A 19,241-nucleotide genomic window follows, 5' to 3' on the forward strand; every position below is an offset into this window, starting at 1 on the left:
TTTCCAGAGAAGCCAGTACAGAAAACCTGGAATTAGACCCCATAAGGTATTGAGAAGTTGGCTTTTGAATGTGTTCTTGTCCCAGTTCCTAATATTGTCCGTTACATCCTCGCCTCTTGGTGCTATTCTTTTATTGCATTTCTCCACTTTCTCCCAAAGCTGCTTTGCTAACGGACAGGTCTCCATTAGATGGCTGATTGTCTCAGTGTGAAGATTGCAATTCGGGCATCTAGAGGGCCCAATGAATCCCCGTTTTATCAAATTATCCCAAGTAAGAATGCGCCTTTTACTGAGCAGCCATAAGAAGGTTGAAATTTTAGGCCAAAGCCCTGGAAGCCAGACTCGTGCCCAAATTTGGTCTTGATCCCCTTGGGTGTCTGAATAGCGCAACTGATGTGCTTCTTTAGTGGTGAATGTGCCTTTGTGCTTGTGACCCCATCTGAGCTTATCCTGTTGGTTGGAGTAGCGGATTCTGCGTTGTGTGAGTTCCTGGTCCAAGTCTGAGTAAGTTTCACCTTCCCAGTCTCTTTGCCAGCTGTTTGCGGGTCTCCATATTTGGTATTCTTGATGCTGCGTTTGTTGCCAGAATTGATGAACCTGAATGAGGTTTTCTTGCTGCATATACGAATGCCAGAGTGGCATCTGGAATAGATTTGCCAGTTTGGGGAGCTGCTGCCACGAATCCTCCCAGAACTTAGCTGATGTGCCAGAGTGGATTTCCCAAAAACTATGTTCCTGTATGAAGCGGTTGTGTATCTTAGCAGCATTCCAGATTGGAGAGCCTTGGGCGATGGAGTTAATTCTGATGAGATCGTGCCATTGACTTCCCATAGCATACTTCGCTTGCCATAAGCGTGCCCAAGGTGAATGAGGCTTGGAGAGCCAGTTCCACCACATCCAGGCTCCCATAGTGTTGTTACTTTGAAGTGGATCTCTAAGCCCTAGTCCACCCTCTGTTTTGAGTTTGCACACTTCTTTCCAATTAACGAGGGCCCATTTTCGATTTCTGCCCATGGAGCCCCATAGGAAGTTGCGCTGAAGGTTACGAATGGCTTTAAGGACCCATTTTGGAGCTGCCAGTGTGGAGAAGAGGTACAGCGGCATAGCTTGAAGGACAGACTTTATCAAGACCAATCTGCCTGCCATGTTGAGAGCACGAAAGGTCCACGAGGAGAGTTTTGATTCCAGCCTATCAAGGAGGGACCGCCATGAAGCGTGTTTGATAGCTGAGTCTGAGAGGGGTGCTCCAAGGTATTTAGATGGCAGATGGGAAATGGTGAATCCCAGGATTCTGGCAATATTCCTTTGTGTGGAAGGGGGGGGGGTGTTGAAAAAGAATAGTTGCGACTTTGAGGCATTGATGGAGGTGCCAGAGGCATCAGAGTAAAGGGAGAGGAGAGATTTAAACACTGAGGCTTCTTTTGAGGATGGATGGCCAAATAACATGGTGTCGTCCACGAATTGCTGATGGGACATCGGATTGAGACCATGGATAGAGATACCTTTAAGCTTTTGAGAGGCAATAGCTGATTTGAGAAGTCTGCTAAGACCCTCTGCCATTAGAACAAATAGAAAAGGAGAGAGAGGATCCCCTTGTCTTATGCCACGGGAGGGTCGAAAGGGAGAAGAGGGAGAGCCATTCAAAAGAACTGAGAAGCTGGGGGAGGTAATGAGATTCATGATCCACCTGGTCCATGTTGCACTGAATCCAAAGGCTAAAAGCATTTTTTGAATAAAATTCCAACTAAGCTTATCAAAAGCTTTGGAGAGGTCGAGTTTTAGAATCATACCTGGTTTCTTAAGGATCTTTAAAGAGTGTATAACCTCATTTGATAGTATGATTCCGTCCATAATCTGCCTTCCTTCCACATATCCTGTTTGTTCCGGAGATATGAGCAGGGGTAGGAGAGGTTTGAGCCTGTTTGCAATCACCTTTGAGATTAGCTTGTATATGACATTGCATAGCGCTATAGGTCTGAAGTTTTCCGGCCTGTTGGGTTCTTCACCTTTGGGAACCAGAGCTAGGAAGGTGGTATTGAGGGACGGGAGGATCCAGTGCATACTTCTGGATTCTTCAACAAGGTTCCAAACTTCATTTTTGATGAGGTCCCAGAATTCGTGGAAAAAATTGGCTGTAAAGCCATCAGGACCAGGCGCTTTTCCGTCCTTGAGTTGAGCCATGGCTTCTTCAACTTCTTGCAGGGTCGTGGGCTGGAGTAATCTGTTGTTGTGATCCTCAGTTATGATGCTTGGAATATGCTGCGTGATGGCCCGGATTGCTGCGTCCCTGTTCTCAATGGGTTCTGTTAAGATTTCCTTGAAATACCCTGTGAATTCCTTTTCCATGTCCTGATGTTCCTCAATTCTTTCGCCTTGTTGGTTGTTGATGAACGCGATATTATTGTGCATTCGCCTTTGAATGGTGGCCTTATGGAAGAATTTTGTGTTCTTCTCTCCTTCTTTGAGCCAGTTGATTCTCGATTTTTGCCGCCAGAGTATTTCTTCTTGCTTCCTGCGTTCCTCGATTTGGTTCCAAAGTGCCTGTTCCTATTGTGCTTGTTCTTCTATTCTGCCTTGGAGAATGAGATTTTGTTGGAGCGTGCGCATTTGCTGTTCTAATTGTGAGCACTTCTCCTGAATGTTGCCAAAACTTGTGCGATTCCAAACTTTGAGGACATATTTCAGATTTTTCAGCTTTTGTTGGAATTGATACATTTTGGCTCCCTCTGGCGGAGTGTAGGCTGCCCAAGCATCACTGACTACCTTCCTGAAAGTGGTGTTTGTTAGCCAGAATGCTTCGAATCTGAAGGGTCTGTTGCATTGGTTGCCTGGTCTGGACCATTGTAGCAAAATTGGCCAGTGATCAGAACCGCTTTGGGGGAGGATGGAAGCATTGAAATCCCCTCCCAGATGGATTGCATTATCAGAGAGGAGAAATCTGTCAAGTCGGGAGGCTATGTGATGAATGCCTCGTCGTTTGTTTGTCCAGGTGAAAATTCCATTGGAGGTAGGGATGTCCATAAGTTGATTGTTTTGAATGAATTCTTTGAGGCCTTCACTTTCACTGTCAAGCCTGATTCTGCCGCCCTGTTTCTCTGCCATGGAAGTTATTATGTTGAAGTCGCCGCCCCCGATCCATAGCGAGAATTGTCTATTTTCATTGAGGATAGAGATTGTTTCCAGTAGTTCTAATTTTTGCTGAATTAGTTGAGGAAAGTATACATTTGTGAGATTACCATGTATGCCGGTGCCTACGAGGTGGAATGAGGCTTGAATGAGATGGAGGGTGGCGTGGAAGTCATATAGAGTGATGATCTGTGGGTTCCATAAAATAGCTAAACCGCCTGAGGCTCCGGAGGCATCTACAGAGATGGCCTTGCTTCCTGCCCAAACTTTGCTGCGGATTCGTTCCATAGCATCAGTGTTGCTTTTGGTTTCTTGCAGAAAAACTATGGTTGGTTTTTCTTGTTGAATCAAATGTTTGATCATTCTATGTTTTGAGGGACTGTTGAGTCCTCTCACATTCCAGGATATTAACTTCATGTAAACTGTGATTTGGGTTTGTAGAACTTTGTTAACTTAGGGAATCGCCCCAATTCCATAAGTATTTCACCTATTGCTATGGTGCGCTGTAGGTCTGTCTTTCTTCCCCTTTTCTTGAGATCCTTGAGTATCTTTTTTCCATCCCATAGACTGCCTCCCTGTATGCCCAGGCTTTTATTATGCTGCGCCTTGGCTAGAACTCCTTCCAGCTTGTCTATTTGCTAGGGTTGAATAGAGTTGTATTCTTTTTGTTTGCATGTCGCTTCAAGTTTGAAGATGTCTAATCCATCTATATTGACATCCGCCTGATCTTCTTCCATAACAGTAGTTTCACCTAGAACTTCCTCATCCACTTCTTGCTGAAGACTGAGAGCCAGAGTAGCATCGGTTTCCATATCAGAGTCCTGCTGCATATTACCACTGTGGGTTTCTCTTTAGAGAAAGAGAGGGGACTGGAACTTGATACGGATTTACCTTTCTCCAAAGAAGGGCCTGGAGTGGGATTCATTGAGGCAGGGTCAGAGGGCTGCAAGGGATCTGAGTGAAGGAGGGATGAAGAGGGCGAAAAGGGGTTGTGTGGGGGTTCAGAACTGGGATGATCATGTTTGTCATGCGTAGCAAGAACAGAGAATTTGTTCTGGTGGTCCGCTTTGAAAGTGTTTTCAATAACTGGCTGACTCTTTTTGGCATGCCTACGGCGGTTGGGGATTTTGATAAAACCTTCAGGGTCTTTGTCAGAGACAACTGCAGCTGCTTTGGACTGGGAATTTAATGGACAGTCACGGAATAGGTGGCCGTGCTCATGACACTTACGACAGCGAAAGGGAATGTGTTCATAATCTAAAGGTTGAGTCCATTCATAATCATCGTGATAGAGTTTTACCGTATCAGCGAGAGCTTTGGTCAGATGCATCTGGACGCAGATCCGGGCGTATGAGGTGTATTTGCGAGTTTTTGTCTCCGCTGCAACTCGTATGAAGGTGCCCAGTTTGTTGCCTATATCCGCCAGCGTTTCTTCTTTCCAGTACTCCGCTGGGAGGGAGTACATCCTGATCCAGACCGGTGCCCAGCTGAAATCTTCCTTATCGGGATTGAATCTGGGCTTCCATTCTGTGAGATAGAGTCCTGAAGAGTTGAAGAAGTATGGCCCTCCTTCGAATATCCGCACTCTGTCCTCCACACAGTGAAAGATTGCTGTAAAGAAGCCCTTTGGTCCTAGTTGCAGAGTTATTTGTCCTTTGGGCTTCCATTTTGAAGCTATCCAACCTTGTAGGGCTTTTTCCGTAGGCCAGAAGCCTAGAAACTTTCCGATGAGTGCATGATCTTGCATGTACTGAATTTCACCATTGATGCGGTGGCTGGGCAGGTCAACTTTGATGGGTTCAGCAGCTTTTGGGATACAAGTGGCTGAGGTTGCCTTTGGCTGAGTCGCCTTAGCTTTATCGTGGTTCTCTTTGTCAGCATCGTCTTCTCCTGTCGGGGCCGTATGAATCCTTGCCTCAGCCTTCCGATGTCCGTCTTGACCTGCATCTGCGCCTGCGTCAGAAGGGTGCAGAGGCTTTGAGAACTGGGTATTGTCAGAACTCGTGGAGTTTTTTGGAGGGGAGGCAGAGCTCTCCCCTCCGACTGCCATATCCATTGCTATCGATCAGCAGGGGAGCGACGGCTGTAGCAGGGTAAACAGTCAGGGGCGGCGGCTGGTTAGGGTTTGGCTACGATGAGCAGGAATTCGCATCAGAGCGATTTTCGACCTCAATACTTTTTTCCTTAGCTATTGTAATACTTATATGAACTAATAAAGTTTTTTTTGGGTTTTTGTAAATTATTTTGATCGATTAATGGGGAGTTATGAACCCCAAATCTACATTCATGTAATATAATTACATACTTTAACACGAGGAAAATAGATTTGGACGTTGTACCTCTACCGCCCAAGAACAAAGGATTGACTAATTAGTCATGGGGTAGTCCTTGAATGATAAATAATAAAGTTAATAGCACATTCTCATGCAAGACTATACAAATACATGTTTCATATACAAATGGGCTCTTGTGTTTAAAAGGTTGAAATTGGTGTAAAAGATCTTCTTGATTTGCATTTGTGTGAGAAAAATAGCTAAAATATTAGAACATGCAATATCACCTTATACTTGTGCATTCAATTTTAGACTCAAGATATTAGTTTCCAAGAGAAGGATATGTACCCTAGGTATAAGCAATAATCTTCTAAAAGCACAAATGACATAAGGCACAATATCATCAAAGGACATTCAATTGAGAATATATTTCTCAACAAGAGGGTAAAACTTAATGGCAACTACCAGGTGATTGATTGGGATAGGACAACACATATGTCATTGCAAGGCCTTTATTCTATGAGAAGGCACTTCTACAGCACAATATATCTAACTAGTACCAATCAAATTGATATCTCCTTGTTGGCCCCGAACTAAGAGATAAGATAAGATAAGATAAGATAATTATATTTATGTCCAACCAATGACCACAAAGTAGGTCAAAGGGACTGTTGAGTACACTGATGTATATACAAAGCGGGAGAACCAAACAGTCTCCTATAAAAGATACAATGCATGAAGTAAATCAACATTTGGCCCTAGCGGAGAAGATCCGGGAGCTAATAGGTCTGAGGATTAGACCCATCTCTCCTAACATTTGAGGCTAAATGAATAACACTGAAGAAACATCAAAGTTTGTTGGCCTAATGAAGATCTAATGGCAAGTGCAGACTATCCACTAAATCGTTTCCTGGGGGGGTTCACATGTTGCTGAATGTTGGAGGAACTAGTTCGTCTCCCATGAACGGATCTGAGACGGAACTGCTGTTGAGATCTCGTGTCACATGGTGAGGTCCCACGGATCCTCATTGATCTGGAGTATGGATACGTACTGGTATTAATCGATCTCTTGTGGTTCCCCTGTCTGAAGATAGTACCCTGAAAAATGTCGTGATCCTCTGTGTGGGGTCTAGTATGATGGGAGGCTAAAGAATATGTGCTCAGAACCTAAGAACCTCCTGCATATATAGGGCCAAACATCTCTGATCGGGATACCTGAAAAAGTCGGCGAGGGTCCAAGAATCTTTGAAAAAGCAATGAAACCTTCATCTGATCTCGTAGTAGACAGGGCATCCAAGAATGAAGTGCACCTCATTCTGCACTTCCTGTAAATGACATATCTGGTAAAATATATCTAGCCTATCCAACTGGTGGTCTGTCTCTACCCGAAGCCTATGAGAACCTATTCTGAACGGGCCTAAAGGAATGCGAAGAGCATGCATCGAGTGGTGAAACGTATACTGGGGTCGAACAATGAGCCCGTCTCTCAACTCCAATAAGTGCTCAGTGTAGAAGGCCATCTTTGGGCGCAACCCTCTTAGAGGATTGACCTAAGTGACTTGGAAGAACTACCTGTAGATGTCCTCCCCGATGATCTTGTTTATCTCTTGTCTAGTAGGTAAAAGGTGACCAGGAGCATCTAACGAATATCAGAAAGGAGGGAGATGATCCATCTGAATTCCCACTGACTCTAAGAGATTTGAAACTCTTGTAAACCAAAATTTGGCTTGGCCTAAGGGATTATAACGGGCAATAGTCTCAAAACACCAATATGTCAAGTAAGGATATCGATCCCTACTCTTTATCAATTTTGCCAAGCCCTAGACACGATGCAGGAATGAAACCAATCTGAAAACCATCTCAAGCCGAAAGGGATGAGCTCTAAACTCTGCAAGGATGATGTGCTGCGGCACTGTCAGTTTGCACCAAATGATGCAGCGGAGAAGAAGAATTTGGACTCTCTCAGCTGAAGCCCAATCTGACTCAAGTAAAGATGGTCCCCAAATACTTGAGCCATATAGAACAGTGGGACAGATCAAGGTGTCCATGAGGATCATCTTGGACGATATGTCTTGGAAGTGATGTCGAAAGCATTGTCTCTCGAGAAGGGCTAAGGATCCATATCCTTTGTTGATCTAAGGCTGAAGCGTTAGTCACAATCTAAAGCGAGGACCTAAGAATTGCACCCCCGAGTAAGTATACATGCTGGTGATCTCAATCTCCTCCCCTTTGAATAGAAAGTGAAGGTCTAAGGTTTTCTTCACCCCATTTAATATCATAACCTTGAGTTTACCCAGGTTGACCATCAACTGTCAATGATCACAAAATAGAGCTAAGGCATCTAGCTGCCTCTGTAATCCTTCTGGGGATGAGGAGAGGAGGACCACGTCGTTAGCAAAGAGTAGAATAGATATCAGAACCTGGCGAAGAAGGCAGCCATCAATGTCCTGGATATGCTCGTGTAGAAATGCTTCTAACTCACCAATATAGATCCCAAACGGGGTAGGGGATAGTGGACAACCATGTTTAACCCCAATAGTGCTTCAAATGAAATCAGACATCCCATGGGCTGCATGAAGACGACCAAGAATGGACTCATATAGGCGCATACTAATGGTCAATGGGGTTGTAAAGATGCCAATATCTTTGAGTCTCTAGAGCAAGGCCTCCCTCAAAACAGAGTCAAAAGCTTTCCGAAAATCTACGAAACAATAGTAGACTTTCGAAGAGCGGTGTCATGCCTCCTCAATCACGGTGCGAAGGGTGAAGATGTGGTCAATGGTTTGATGATTCGGTCAAAAACCTTCATGTCTCCTAGCTCTGTGTTGTCTCCGTTCAAGGTCACTAGAAAGCTTCCTATGTAGAACAGTAGCATACAACTTCAAGAACGTGTGACCCACCATGATCGTTCTGTAGTTATTGGGATTTGAGCTGGAACCTGATTTGTGGATCGGATGGATGATGTGGTGTGACCATGTTGATGGAAAACCTTCACGGACTACATGGTTGAAGAGATCAGCCAAGTAGTTAACCAAAGCATGGAAATCGTACTTAAAGAACTCTGCTTGGTAGCCTTCCTCATCGGCTGCTTTGTTGTTGTTCATCACCCAAATGGCCTCTCTAATATCTCTGTCTGAGAATAGATAACAAGAAGAGGGTGGGGAGGTAACATGAATTTGGGCCTGCCCGGGAATATCATAAAGGTTGGAAGTGTGAGAAACCATGGATGTATGGTCGAGGTCAAGTGGAAGACGGGAGCGTCGGGGAAGGATGGCACGCCAAAATTGTTTAGGGGAGTGGACAAGGAGAGCAGAAAGTTCTCATCTTCTATGGGAGACAAAGAGACGTTTCTTGTGACGAAGGAGACGATGATAAGAAGCTTTGATGTCAGAGTAAAAGGGTTGAGAGTGGGTGAAAGCATATCAAAGTTCTCGATGTAGAGTCTTGCATTCATCATCGTACCATTTGTTCATGGGGCAAGATCCAACTTTAGGGGAGATGGAAGTGGAATGAGTGGAGTGGGGGAAGGATTTGAGTGATGCTTCCCAAATGGCAGCTGAAAGACAGATGTATTTAGTGGAAGCATAATCAAGCAAGGAGAATTGGGTCTTTGATGGGAGCATCTTGCGTAGGGTAGAGGAGAAGATGTCAGGGTCTCCTTCGTCAAATCGGAAGGTAGTTTAGGGTGGGCCCCGAGGGGAGGGATGGGGTGGAAGGGGAGGGTCAAACTAGAGAGAGAAGGAAAGAAGTGCATGATCAGTAAGGGGGGTGGAGGAGACTGAGAAATGGTGAATAGAAGGGAGCAATTTATGGCTAGCAAGTACATAATCAACTACACTCGCGCCCCTATCATATGGCTGACATGTGAAAAAGTGAGAGTCTGGGAAACAGGGGAGACCATTTAGAATCAACAACTCTTGGGATTCCCCCAACTGCAATAGATGCTTACCATAATCTGTAATGGGCCCTAAAGCATCATCTGACATCCGGCGAAGCCCTATTGAATCTGGATCTATCCCCTGGGTACAAAACACATCCTCTGGTCGGTCGTGGAGAGGGACTTGGAGATCTCTAGTGCGAGCATTGAAGTCACCTAAGAGGATGACTTCCCCATTAGCACAGGGGTGATTTCGATGTCAAATTCTACAAATGGGTCCCCATTTGATCCAGTATGGACAACAAATGGTGAAGAGGCTACGGGAAAGTAACAAACTGCAATGTAGATGTCCCTCGGAGGAGAGACTCTGACGCTAATCTGAATCCACATAAACCTAACAAACTCATCTTCGACTACCATAGATACCCTATTCCAGAGTGAGTCACTAGCCAAACAAGCAACTCCACCTGATCCTCTAACCCCTCCTGAGCTCCTCGTCTCCTGCTTGCAAAGTGAGATCCAATGGTAAACTACAATATCTAGGAGGGGTTGAACAGGGCTCGCATGAGTATCGGTCTTGAAGAGGATGTTCGTTGATTCAAGATCATCATACAAGAGTCTCGATGATGACCAGAAAGATCCATTGTCATTCCAACAATGGATAGAAATGTTGTACCCTGTCACCTCCCCAAGCGGGCCCGTCATTTGGAACCTCCAGTTCAGGGTTCCCACCCAGGTGGGAAGGAGTCCTGAATGACTACCCAAAGATTCCTGATAACTACCCATTTCCCTACCTGTCGTGCTGCCATAACTTATTCTCTGGATTGTTTAAGTTCCACAACCTATGCTCGAGTGAGGTCCTTGTCCAAGAAAATCATGTTGGGAAGAGAAAACAACTTCCGCTTAGCCCTGAGGGCGCAAATTCGATCAAATGCAGTCTGAAACCTAAGGAAGAGAGTGGAGTCGTAGCCCAGCCAGGCTCTGTCCAAAGCTATATCAGGGAGGCTAAGGGTGTCTTGAAGGAACCTAGCCCCCACTTCCATAGGATCTAGAGAGGGGTGGGGTAAGGGGAGACCTCTCACCTTGAGATTCAATTCTCTTGCCCATCTGTTGCGTTCTTCCACAAGTTTTGCTTGCATCACCTCCTCAACTGCTGCAAGAGGGGTAGGAGTTTTATCCTTCCCTCGAACCACCTGTACCCAAGAATTGATGTGTGTCTTAGTTTCTTGTTTGAAGGTGGCTTGTTGGGATCATATTTCTTCTTTCTTGCTTTTAAGGTCAAGAATTTCTGCATGCAATGCACCATTTGGAGGATGGAGAATTTCATGCTCTTTAGTTTCATGTAACATATTCTTAAGGGATAAATTATCCCCCTCCACCTCTGAAACTCTGGCAGAGAGGGTGTGTATTTCTGAACAGAGCTGCTTGTTTTCAGTTTCAAGAAATTCCATTTTCCACAGCATTTGTTTTACCAAGGTTGTCCAAAATGAGAAATCAGACTCCGCGCTGACTACCACTTGCTCTCGCCGGTTTTCAATAGTTGATAATTTAGCAAGGCTAAACATGTCATATTGGCACAACTCGTCTTGTTGCACAGATCCAATCCCTAGATTTGAACCCATTCTTTTGTCTCTGTTTGTTCCTCAGTAGTAAAATTCATCAAAGGATTTAGAGAAAACTAATCTACCACCATACTGGTATTAGAGTCACTGTCAAATTTAGTGGGCAGGTTCCGTCAAACACTTGACGTGCATCCTCAGGCTGCCTGTTCTGTTTCAGTAATCTACCCAACTCCTCACTGTTGCTCTGTTGTTGCTATCTGTTGCCTGCTCAGGGAACTCTGCTCGTCACTGTCAGGAGGGATATGGTCAAGAGAAGAAAGTATCCAAATAATCCTTGGTGTCCCCAACCAAATCAAGAGATAAATTGAGTATTAATATAACCCTTGTTGGCCAATTAATTCAAGAAAAATAATGCAATCATATTTACCTTGTTGGCCAAGTAAAGAAAGAAAATAGTGTAACAATATTTACCTTGTTGGCCAACTAATCAAGGAAAAAACATGCAATAATATCTACCTTGTTGGCTTCGATCAAATAAGGGAAACACCATATTAATACCATCCTCAATGGCCTTGTGATCAACAATGTCCATGTGTAAGGTTTCATTCTTTTACTAGCCCCACCTAAGTTTCAATTTCAAGTTTGTTTGATTAATTAACGGTATTTATAAACCCCAAATCTACATTCATATAGTATACAATCCTACTTTTATAAGGAAAAAAAAGATATTTAGACTTTGCACCACTCGCATGCAAGAACAAAGGATTTACTGATTGGTCATGGGATGGCCCTCGAATGAGAAGTAACGGAGTTAATAACAATTTCTCATGCAAAATTATAAAAACATGTGTTTCATATACAAATAGGCTCTTTCATTCTAAAAGGTTAAACTAAGTGTAGAGACCTTATTGATTTGTATTTGTCTGAGGAAGATATATACAAATAATAGAAGATGGACTATCACCTTATACTAGCACTTTCAATTTTATATTCAAGGTACTAGTTGCCAAGAGAAGGATTTGTCCCCTAGTCATAAACAATCCTCTTCTAAAAGCACAAAAAAGATAAAGCACAATCTCATCAAAGGAACTTCGATTGGAGATATGTATATCGACAAGAGGGTAAAATTCAATGACAATTACCATGTGTCTAATTAGGATGGGACAACATATATGTCATTCCAAGACTTCTATTATACATGAAGGTGCTTCTACAATGCACTAAATATATCTTTCTAATATCAATTAAATGAAGATGTCCTTGTTGGCCCCAACCAAACCAAGAGACCACTTAAGTATCTACACAAACCTTATTGGCCAACTAAATTAAGAAAAAAAATGTAATAATATCGACTTTGTTGTCCTAACCAAAACAAGGAAAACATTATATAAATACCAACCTTACTAGCCTTATGAGCAACAATGTCCATGTGCAACACATCCTTCTTTTACCACCCCTCACCCAAGTATCAATCAATTTGTCATGCCCTTTATTTTGTAATGTAAATGTGCATAACTCTTATATAGGTCGGTGAGCCTGGTCATATGACCAAGGGCGAAAGATTTACGTAGTTAATAATGAACATAATAAAAAATAATAAAATACATTGTTGGCTACATCATAGAGGGATCAAAAGCGTATGGGGGCCTATGACTCCACAAAGGGGGGATGAAAATGGGCTAAGGGGTCCAAAGCCATGAATAATAATATTTTATTGCTACCAAAAGTACATTTACCTTAATAGAGAAAGGGGAAATCAATGTGCGGGATTATGCCAAGTAGTTGGGAAATGACTTCTCTTTGTGCCAAGTGTTGAGTTGGACACATGCATACTTAATCATTGCCTTGATGTATTAGGGGCCATTCATTCATCCATTATAGACCATTCATTCTTTCCTTCCATCCTTACGAATTTGTATGGCTCTCCAAAGGAATGAAGGGGACATCGTAGAGAGCCAAATTACATGCAAAACTAATGTTTAATTGTCTTAGAAGCATCCATAGTGTCTTGACATGTAAATTTTCTTGGCCCTGCATTAGAGTCCTAGTGGAGGGATTTAATTTTGTTATGCACTTGACCTGTGAGAATAACAAAATGCCAGAAATATGAAACAATATTGCCATAAACACTTAAATATCACATGAATTGAGACAAGCTGCAAAGATATTTTATTATTCAGAAACATAATACAATGTTTACTTACCTCTTCGAGGGGTCAACCTCCAACAGAGCATAGCTCAATTACATTAAGACTCGATGATTCTTCCCTTAATATCTAAGACTATTTATAGCTTTACGACCTCGAAAACCCTAACTACTAGTGGTCCCTTGCATAATACGGGTTAACTACTTTATTTATTAACTATGGCCCATCTATAACTAATTGTGGTACCTTTTCTATAATGCAGGTCAACCACTTACCATTATTATTAATATATGGGCTTTATTGACTCAACTAACTAACTGTGACTCTGACTAGGCCCCTTGGACTTATTACATAAATAAAGGGGTTAGAATTGGACCCTAACATGCCATCCCTCATCCAAAGTAGCCTTCTCCTCAAGACTGAAGTTGAGGACACTGCTGAAGAATATTGGTTGGTTCCCATGTTACATCTTCTGGAGATGTGTATTTCCACTTGATGAGGACTTCCTTGATCGTGCAATCGCAAAGATGTCTTTCACAATTATCGTGGACCTATTCAGGTCGTAGCCAAAGTGAACCTTCCTCATCCAATTCTAGCAGACTTGTTTGAACCTTGCAATTGTTCCCCACAACTTTCTTGAGGCAGGATACATGGAAGACTGGGTGGATTTTTGAAGTAGTCGATAGGGCTAGTTTGTAAGTGATTGCTCCTATACATTGAAGTACTTGATAAGGCCCATAGAATTTTGGTGCTAGTTTCTAGTAGCCCTTTTCTTTGAGAGAGGTCTGCTTATAAGGTTGGAGTCATAGGAACACCTGGTCACCTACTTGAAATGACCTCTTTGAACGGTGTTGGTCGACCTGTTGCTTCATTCTATTATGAGCTTGATGTAGATTATATTTGAGATGAGCAATCATGGTGGCACGGTTCTGCAGGAGTTGATCAGTTGTCTATACTTTGGAAGATTCGGGGATATAAGAAGTTGGTGAAGGTGGTAGTTGGCCATACACTACCTCATATGGTGCCATCTTGGTGGCTTCATGATAGTTAGTATTATACCATCATTCATCTAAAGGCATCCATTGTACCCATTGATGTTGCTTGTCTAAAGTGAAGCACTGTAGATAAATCTCAAAACATTTGTTGGCTGCTTCTATTTGACCATCGGTTTGGGGATGATAAATTTTACTCAGTTGTGTTATGAGGAATATTGTATCTATGGATAAATACTAATTCCCTGGATAAGTAGCCATATCTAGAACAACAGTTTAAGGCACTTTAACCTTTTCCTATAAACAATAGATAAGACAAAGAGAATGAGAGGAACTACTTGTACTTTCACTTTCCTCTTGTCTCCTTTGTATTGGTCCCATCACTCCTTCCCGTACTTAACACGCTTGAGAAGTACTTGTAAACATCAATAAAAAACAAAGAACCAATCAAAGTAAAAGATCTATTGATTACAAGTAAATGGAATCAGATTATTCACACATATAAGCATCATATATCAATATAAGCATATGGAAAAAGGTGTAAATACTTTATTGAATAGAAGGAAGAATTACAACCATGAAGCCTGATTCGAATTCACTCCTCCAGCTTTGGTTCCATCCACATCACATTATAAGCATGAGATTTCAACAGCATAACGACACTTACAATAGTCTCAATTCTCAAAGTAACATTATCTCCTTACAATTCATCAAAGTCCAGCCCTTGATCACTTAAATGAGTCCTTAATTTATAGGAAAATGGAGGAGGTTTTGTCATCAACGAGGGTATTAAATGGCCTTCCAAACTTAGAATTAGTTTTATGGAGGAAGGGATCAGAGGATAGGAGGTATCTTAATTCATTCCTCATCCATTTTCGAGCTCATAGGAGATGATAAGTGTGGGAATCTTCTAGAAGGTTCAAGAAGATAAGAATATTCCCCAAACGCTATGTGAATTTCGCTCAATCTCGCCCAACGCAGGTCAAAGTGGGCCTAAGTGCTCTGCAAAGCACCCTTGCATGGGCCTAAGTGCTCTGCAGATCACCCTTGCATGGGCCTACCTGCGCTAGTCCCTCTAGAAGTCATTTCAGGATGTCTTTAGGCCATGAAACTGACTGGGAAGGAGGAATTCAAAAGGTTGACTTGTTTAGGGCATGTAGCAACTGAAATTAAGGTTTGATGAGCCCTAAACACTGATCTGGATGATGGGAGTGATGTGCCCAAATGGATCTGTAACAACTTCCCCTAAAGCATGAAGTCGAAAAATGTTAATTTCGAGTGGTTGGTGACCTGCATCGATTACAATACATAATATCATGATATTTTGTTTTTTTTCTCATGAATTGCTGAGGGAAGGCATACCCATGCTCAGCATATAAACTTTCATTACAAGTACATAGACAGTCGTCTACAGATAGGATGACCATCAATGTAAAGCCATTGTATGGATGATTTGGTACATTTCCTGAAATCACAGCCCGGATGGATGAAACTAGATCTAGGGTCTTCTATCTCGTTCAATCGTTCGCTCAAGTATGAGTCTAACCATGTGAATACGTGATCTGAAGTCGAACATGGGAAAGCATCATCTGATTACCAGCCAATGATGTAAGCTGTTAATAGACGTGAGAGAAATCACCGATAATGATGATGATCCTCAAGATATTACAGTACATTTTGCATGGTGTGAATGGATGTTTTGATGTCAAACACCATACAAAGTCTTTCGGTCAAAGGCCAATGATATCAACCTATCGTCGGAAGCGAGAAACCTGCCATTGATGTATGCAAGTCTCAAGGTACTGAAGGGGTGTTTCTAAGTCAACTTCTTGGATAATGTGTTGATATCGACAAGAAGCGACTCGTTGTAGGAGGGCCTTGATGTATCCCACATTAACAACATGAAACGAGTGCAATGATTTTGGAGATAGAATGTGACTGACGACACAAGGTTCAGGAATGGCAGTCATGAAAATGAAGGTTTATGAGTATTGTAAAGGATGAATTTCAAATTGAGTGACTTCTCTTGAACATGTCATCGACACTCAACAAATTGGCAACATTGACCCAAAACCAAAGTAATGGATGGTGTGATAGACCATAGGTATGATAACCATCAAGAAGATAACCCACCCAAATAGTCTGAATGAATTGGTAGCATTGACCCAAAACAAAAGTGATGGATGGTGTGATAGACCATAGCTATGATAACCATTAAGCAAATAACCCAGCCCAAATAGTCACAGTGATGAAGTGAAAGTGTCATGTTCAAGAGCGACCTGCTACCGTAGAGTGGTTTACTCCTTTTTCCCATTTTCCCCAGCCATTGCTGACCAACACCTCTTTATTTTTTATCAAGCTTGAGGAGGATAACATATCCTTGTTGTATAATTCCACCCTTCGGGTGAATCCATCGCTATGTGATGTTTTAACGAGTCTCGCGAAGGTGAAACTCGGTCTTGTCACGATGGACAAGTTTGTCGCTATTTTATGTTTTAACGAGTTTGATGACAAAGATAACTCGATCCTTCTCATGTTTAGAGAGTTTGAAAAGGGACAAAAAGAAAACTCCACAAGTTCTTTTTCGTATATTTGTCTCTCAAGTCCGAGAAAGCGTAAAACAATACAAGAGAGAACCTATTGACCATGTTTGATCAACGTGTTCCTTTTTCGTAAGTAATATATCTCAGTCCAGAGAAGGGTTAAACTTATACTGAGTAGATGTCATTTCCAATCCGTTAACGAGCTGAAAAGGACAAGCGCTCGGCAATCTTTTCATATTTCGAGAGTTTGAAAAGAGCTTAAAGAGGACTTTGCTTTGAGGAACGAGTGGTGTCTAGGATAGAAACTGGTTCTGGTGATGTTGGAACTTCTCAAAACATGTTGATTTATGTGAAGAGGCTAACTCATAAGACCACTCATTGCAACTGTTCCTCAAAAAGGGTAAAACAACCAAGTGAAAACGTATGATTGACCAAGCAGATAGTGACGATGGAAGGAGAAAAACCAAGGCTCGTCTGGCGCAATAGGGTGATAGAATGGTAATCACGAGGGTTAAAATGGAAATGGGTTAATTTTTAGACAAGTTTGAACCATAGGGAACTATTCTTGGATTCAGTTTCATGTTTACACAAGCTTGAAACAAAAAACTATGCTTGGATTCAATTTCATTTTTACACAAGCTTAAAACGAAGAACTATGCTTGAATTCAGTTTCATTTTTACACAATCTTGAAATGAAGAACTATGCTTGAGATTAGTTTACATGCCCCCAACATGATGAAAGGGAGAGTCTCTTGTAACCAGATGGAAGTCGCTGCGGTGAAGCAGGACGGTTATCCAACACCTTTTTGGCTTCGTCCAGATAGAGGCAAAGGTGAATGGGGTGATTCCCTTCACATAACCTACAAGGGAACTTAACTTTACCACTAGGTGCATGCCCCCCAAGCTTCATTACATTCACCTAAGTAGACTACTCGTGGCTATTTGGTGGATGGAATGAAGGTTCATTTATGAGATCAAGTGAAAGAATTGACTGGGATTTTACGAGATCTAATCAAAGACTCGACTTGGAACTTTGCTCCAAGGGACCTTGTTTTATTTTTTAATGAGCTTGATACAAGACAAGGAATTCTACTCAGATTCCTTGTTTCATTTTTTAACGAGGTTGACACAAGACAAGGAACTATCCTCGTATTCCTTGTTTGATTTTTTAACGAGCTTGACACAAGACAAGGAACTATGCTTAGGGACCTATTTCATTTTCTAACGAGGTTGACACAATAAAAGAACTATCCTCATATTCCTTGGTTTCATTTTTTAATGAGGTTGACACAAGACAAGGAACTATCCTCATGGGAGCTGTTTCATTTTTTAATGAGGTTGACACAGTAAAAGAACTATCCTCATTTTCCTCGATCACGACTCATAAGAGGTCATGACTTCCAAGAGGTTCTCATCAGATGGGAGAACAATGCTCTGGAAGGGATCCGTAGCAAGGAATCCATTAGAGAGATCTAGTTCTAATGCCCCCAGTACATAATGTACAACATCACTGAATTGATCATCAGTTGATGTAGGCATGGAACGGGTTGCCACATAATTAACCCATGGCGGGGATGATACCATTGGTACAAAAGGACCACTTAGGGAATATGGTTGATTGGAAGCCATATTTGGACCGGGAAATGAAAGATGGTCAACGGTGACAATTCTACCTTCATGCGGGAAACAAATCACTCGAAAGAGTGTTGAAACAATAACTACCATGTCATAAACATAGTCGCACCCAAGAAGTAAATTGTAATCTAAAAGGCCTGGGACTACCATCACATTGAGATAAACAATTTTTCCTCCCAAAGTAATAACTAACTGAGGGAGGATCCCTAATGGTTGATTGGTTCCTCTGTTAAAAGCCAACAGATTCTGGGTAACTGGCACAAGTGGTGCGAACTGAGCGTTTGCCAAGCAGTAGAGGAAAGGATACTCACTGATGCACCTTCATCTATAATAGTGTCAGATACAATCATATTATAAACCTTTACTATGATTTGGAAAGGCACATAAGAAGGAAGACGACATCCTGCAGTTGATTCCAACCGAAGGAAGTGACCAGACTACTTGGAGGGGGTGCCGTAGAAACGAGAGAATTAACCCCTCCGGTTACGAGAGCGGGAGGATTTTCCTCTTGTCTTGATGGAACAGGGGGACTGCCCCCAAGCTCATTAGAATCTGAAGAAACCAAAAGAACCTAAGTGGTATCATATTCGCTCTCTTCGGGAAAGGTACGATTAACTGAAGATGAAATCGAGTCAACTGTTTCCTTGACCTGTGATTGGTCAAGTATAGACTCATGGGATTCACATTCAGAGAGAGTGGGTTTGACCGACGGTTGATTTTGGTCAGTCAATTTATCAACTAGTGAAGGATTAAGGGAGAGTCTCCTGTAACCAGATGGAAGTCGCTGCAAAGAAGCAGGACGATTATCCAACATTTTCTTAGCTTCATCCAGATAGGGACAAAGGTGAATGGGGTGATTCCCTTCACATAACCTACAAGGAAACTTAACTTTACCCTTCTTTCCATGAACTTTACTACCACTAGTTGATGGTGTGTCACCGGCATGATCTCCAGAAGTTGATGACATAGGATGATGTGAACGAGAAGACCATTCTTCTAAGATCTAAGGAATACCGGGACAATTTCGAAGAAGATTGTCTCCGTACAAAGTTTGCATGGATATCGAACTTTGTGAGGCTTAACGGG

General features: G+C 42.3%; 1 protein-coding gene across 1 annotated transcript; it reads right to left on the reverse strand.

The window, feature by feature from the left end:
• Positions 1-2,547: 2,547 nt before the first annotated feature.
• On the reverse strand, positions 2,548-3,414 carry LOC149195438 (uncharacterized). The gene has a single exon (XM_089407919.1). The coding sequence runs from the start codon at positions 3,412-3,414 to the stop codon at positions 2,548-2,550; it is 867 nt and encodes a 288-aa protein (XP_089264045.1).
• Positions 3,415-19,241: the final 15,827 nt, after the last annotated feature.

This window comes from Pinus tabuliformis, chromosome 2_2 (assembly GCF_031772625.1).
Source record: "Pinus tabuliformis cultivar Carrire ecotype Pingquan chromosome 2_2, CPIR1, whole genome shotgun sequence".
NCBI classification, from domain to species: Eukaryota; Viridiplantae; Streptophyta; class Pinopsida; order Pinales; family Pinaceae; genus Pinus; species Pinus tabuliformis.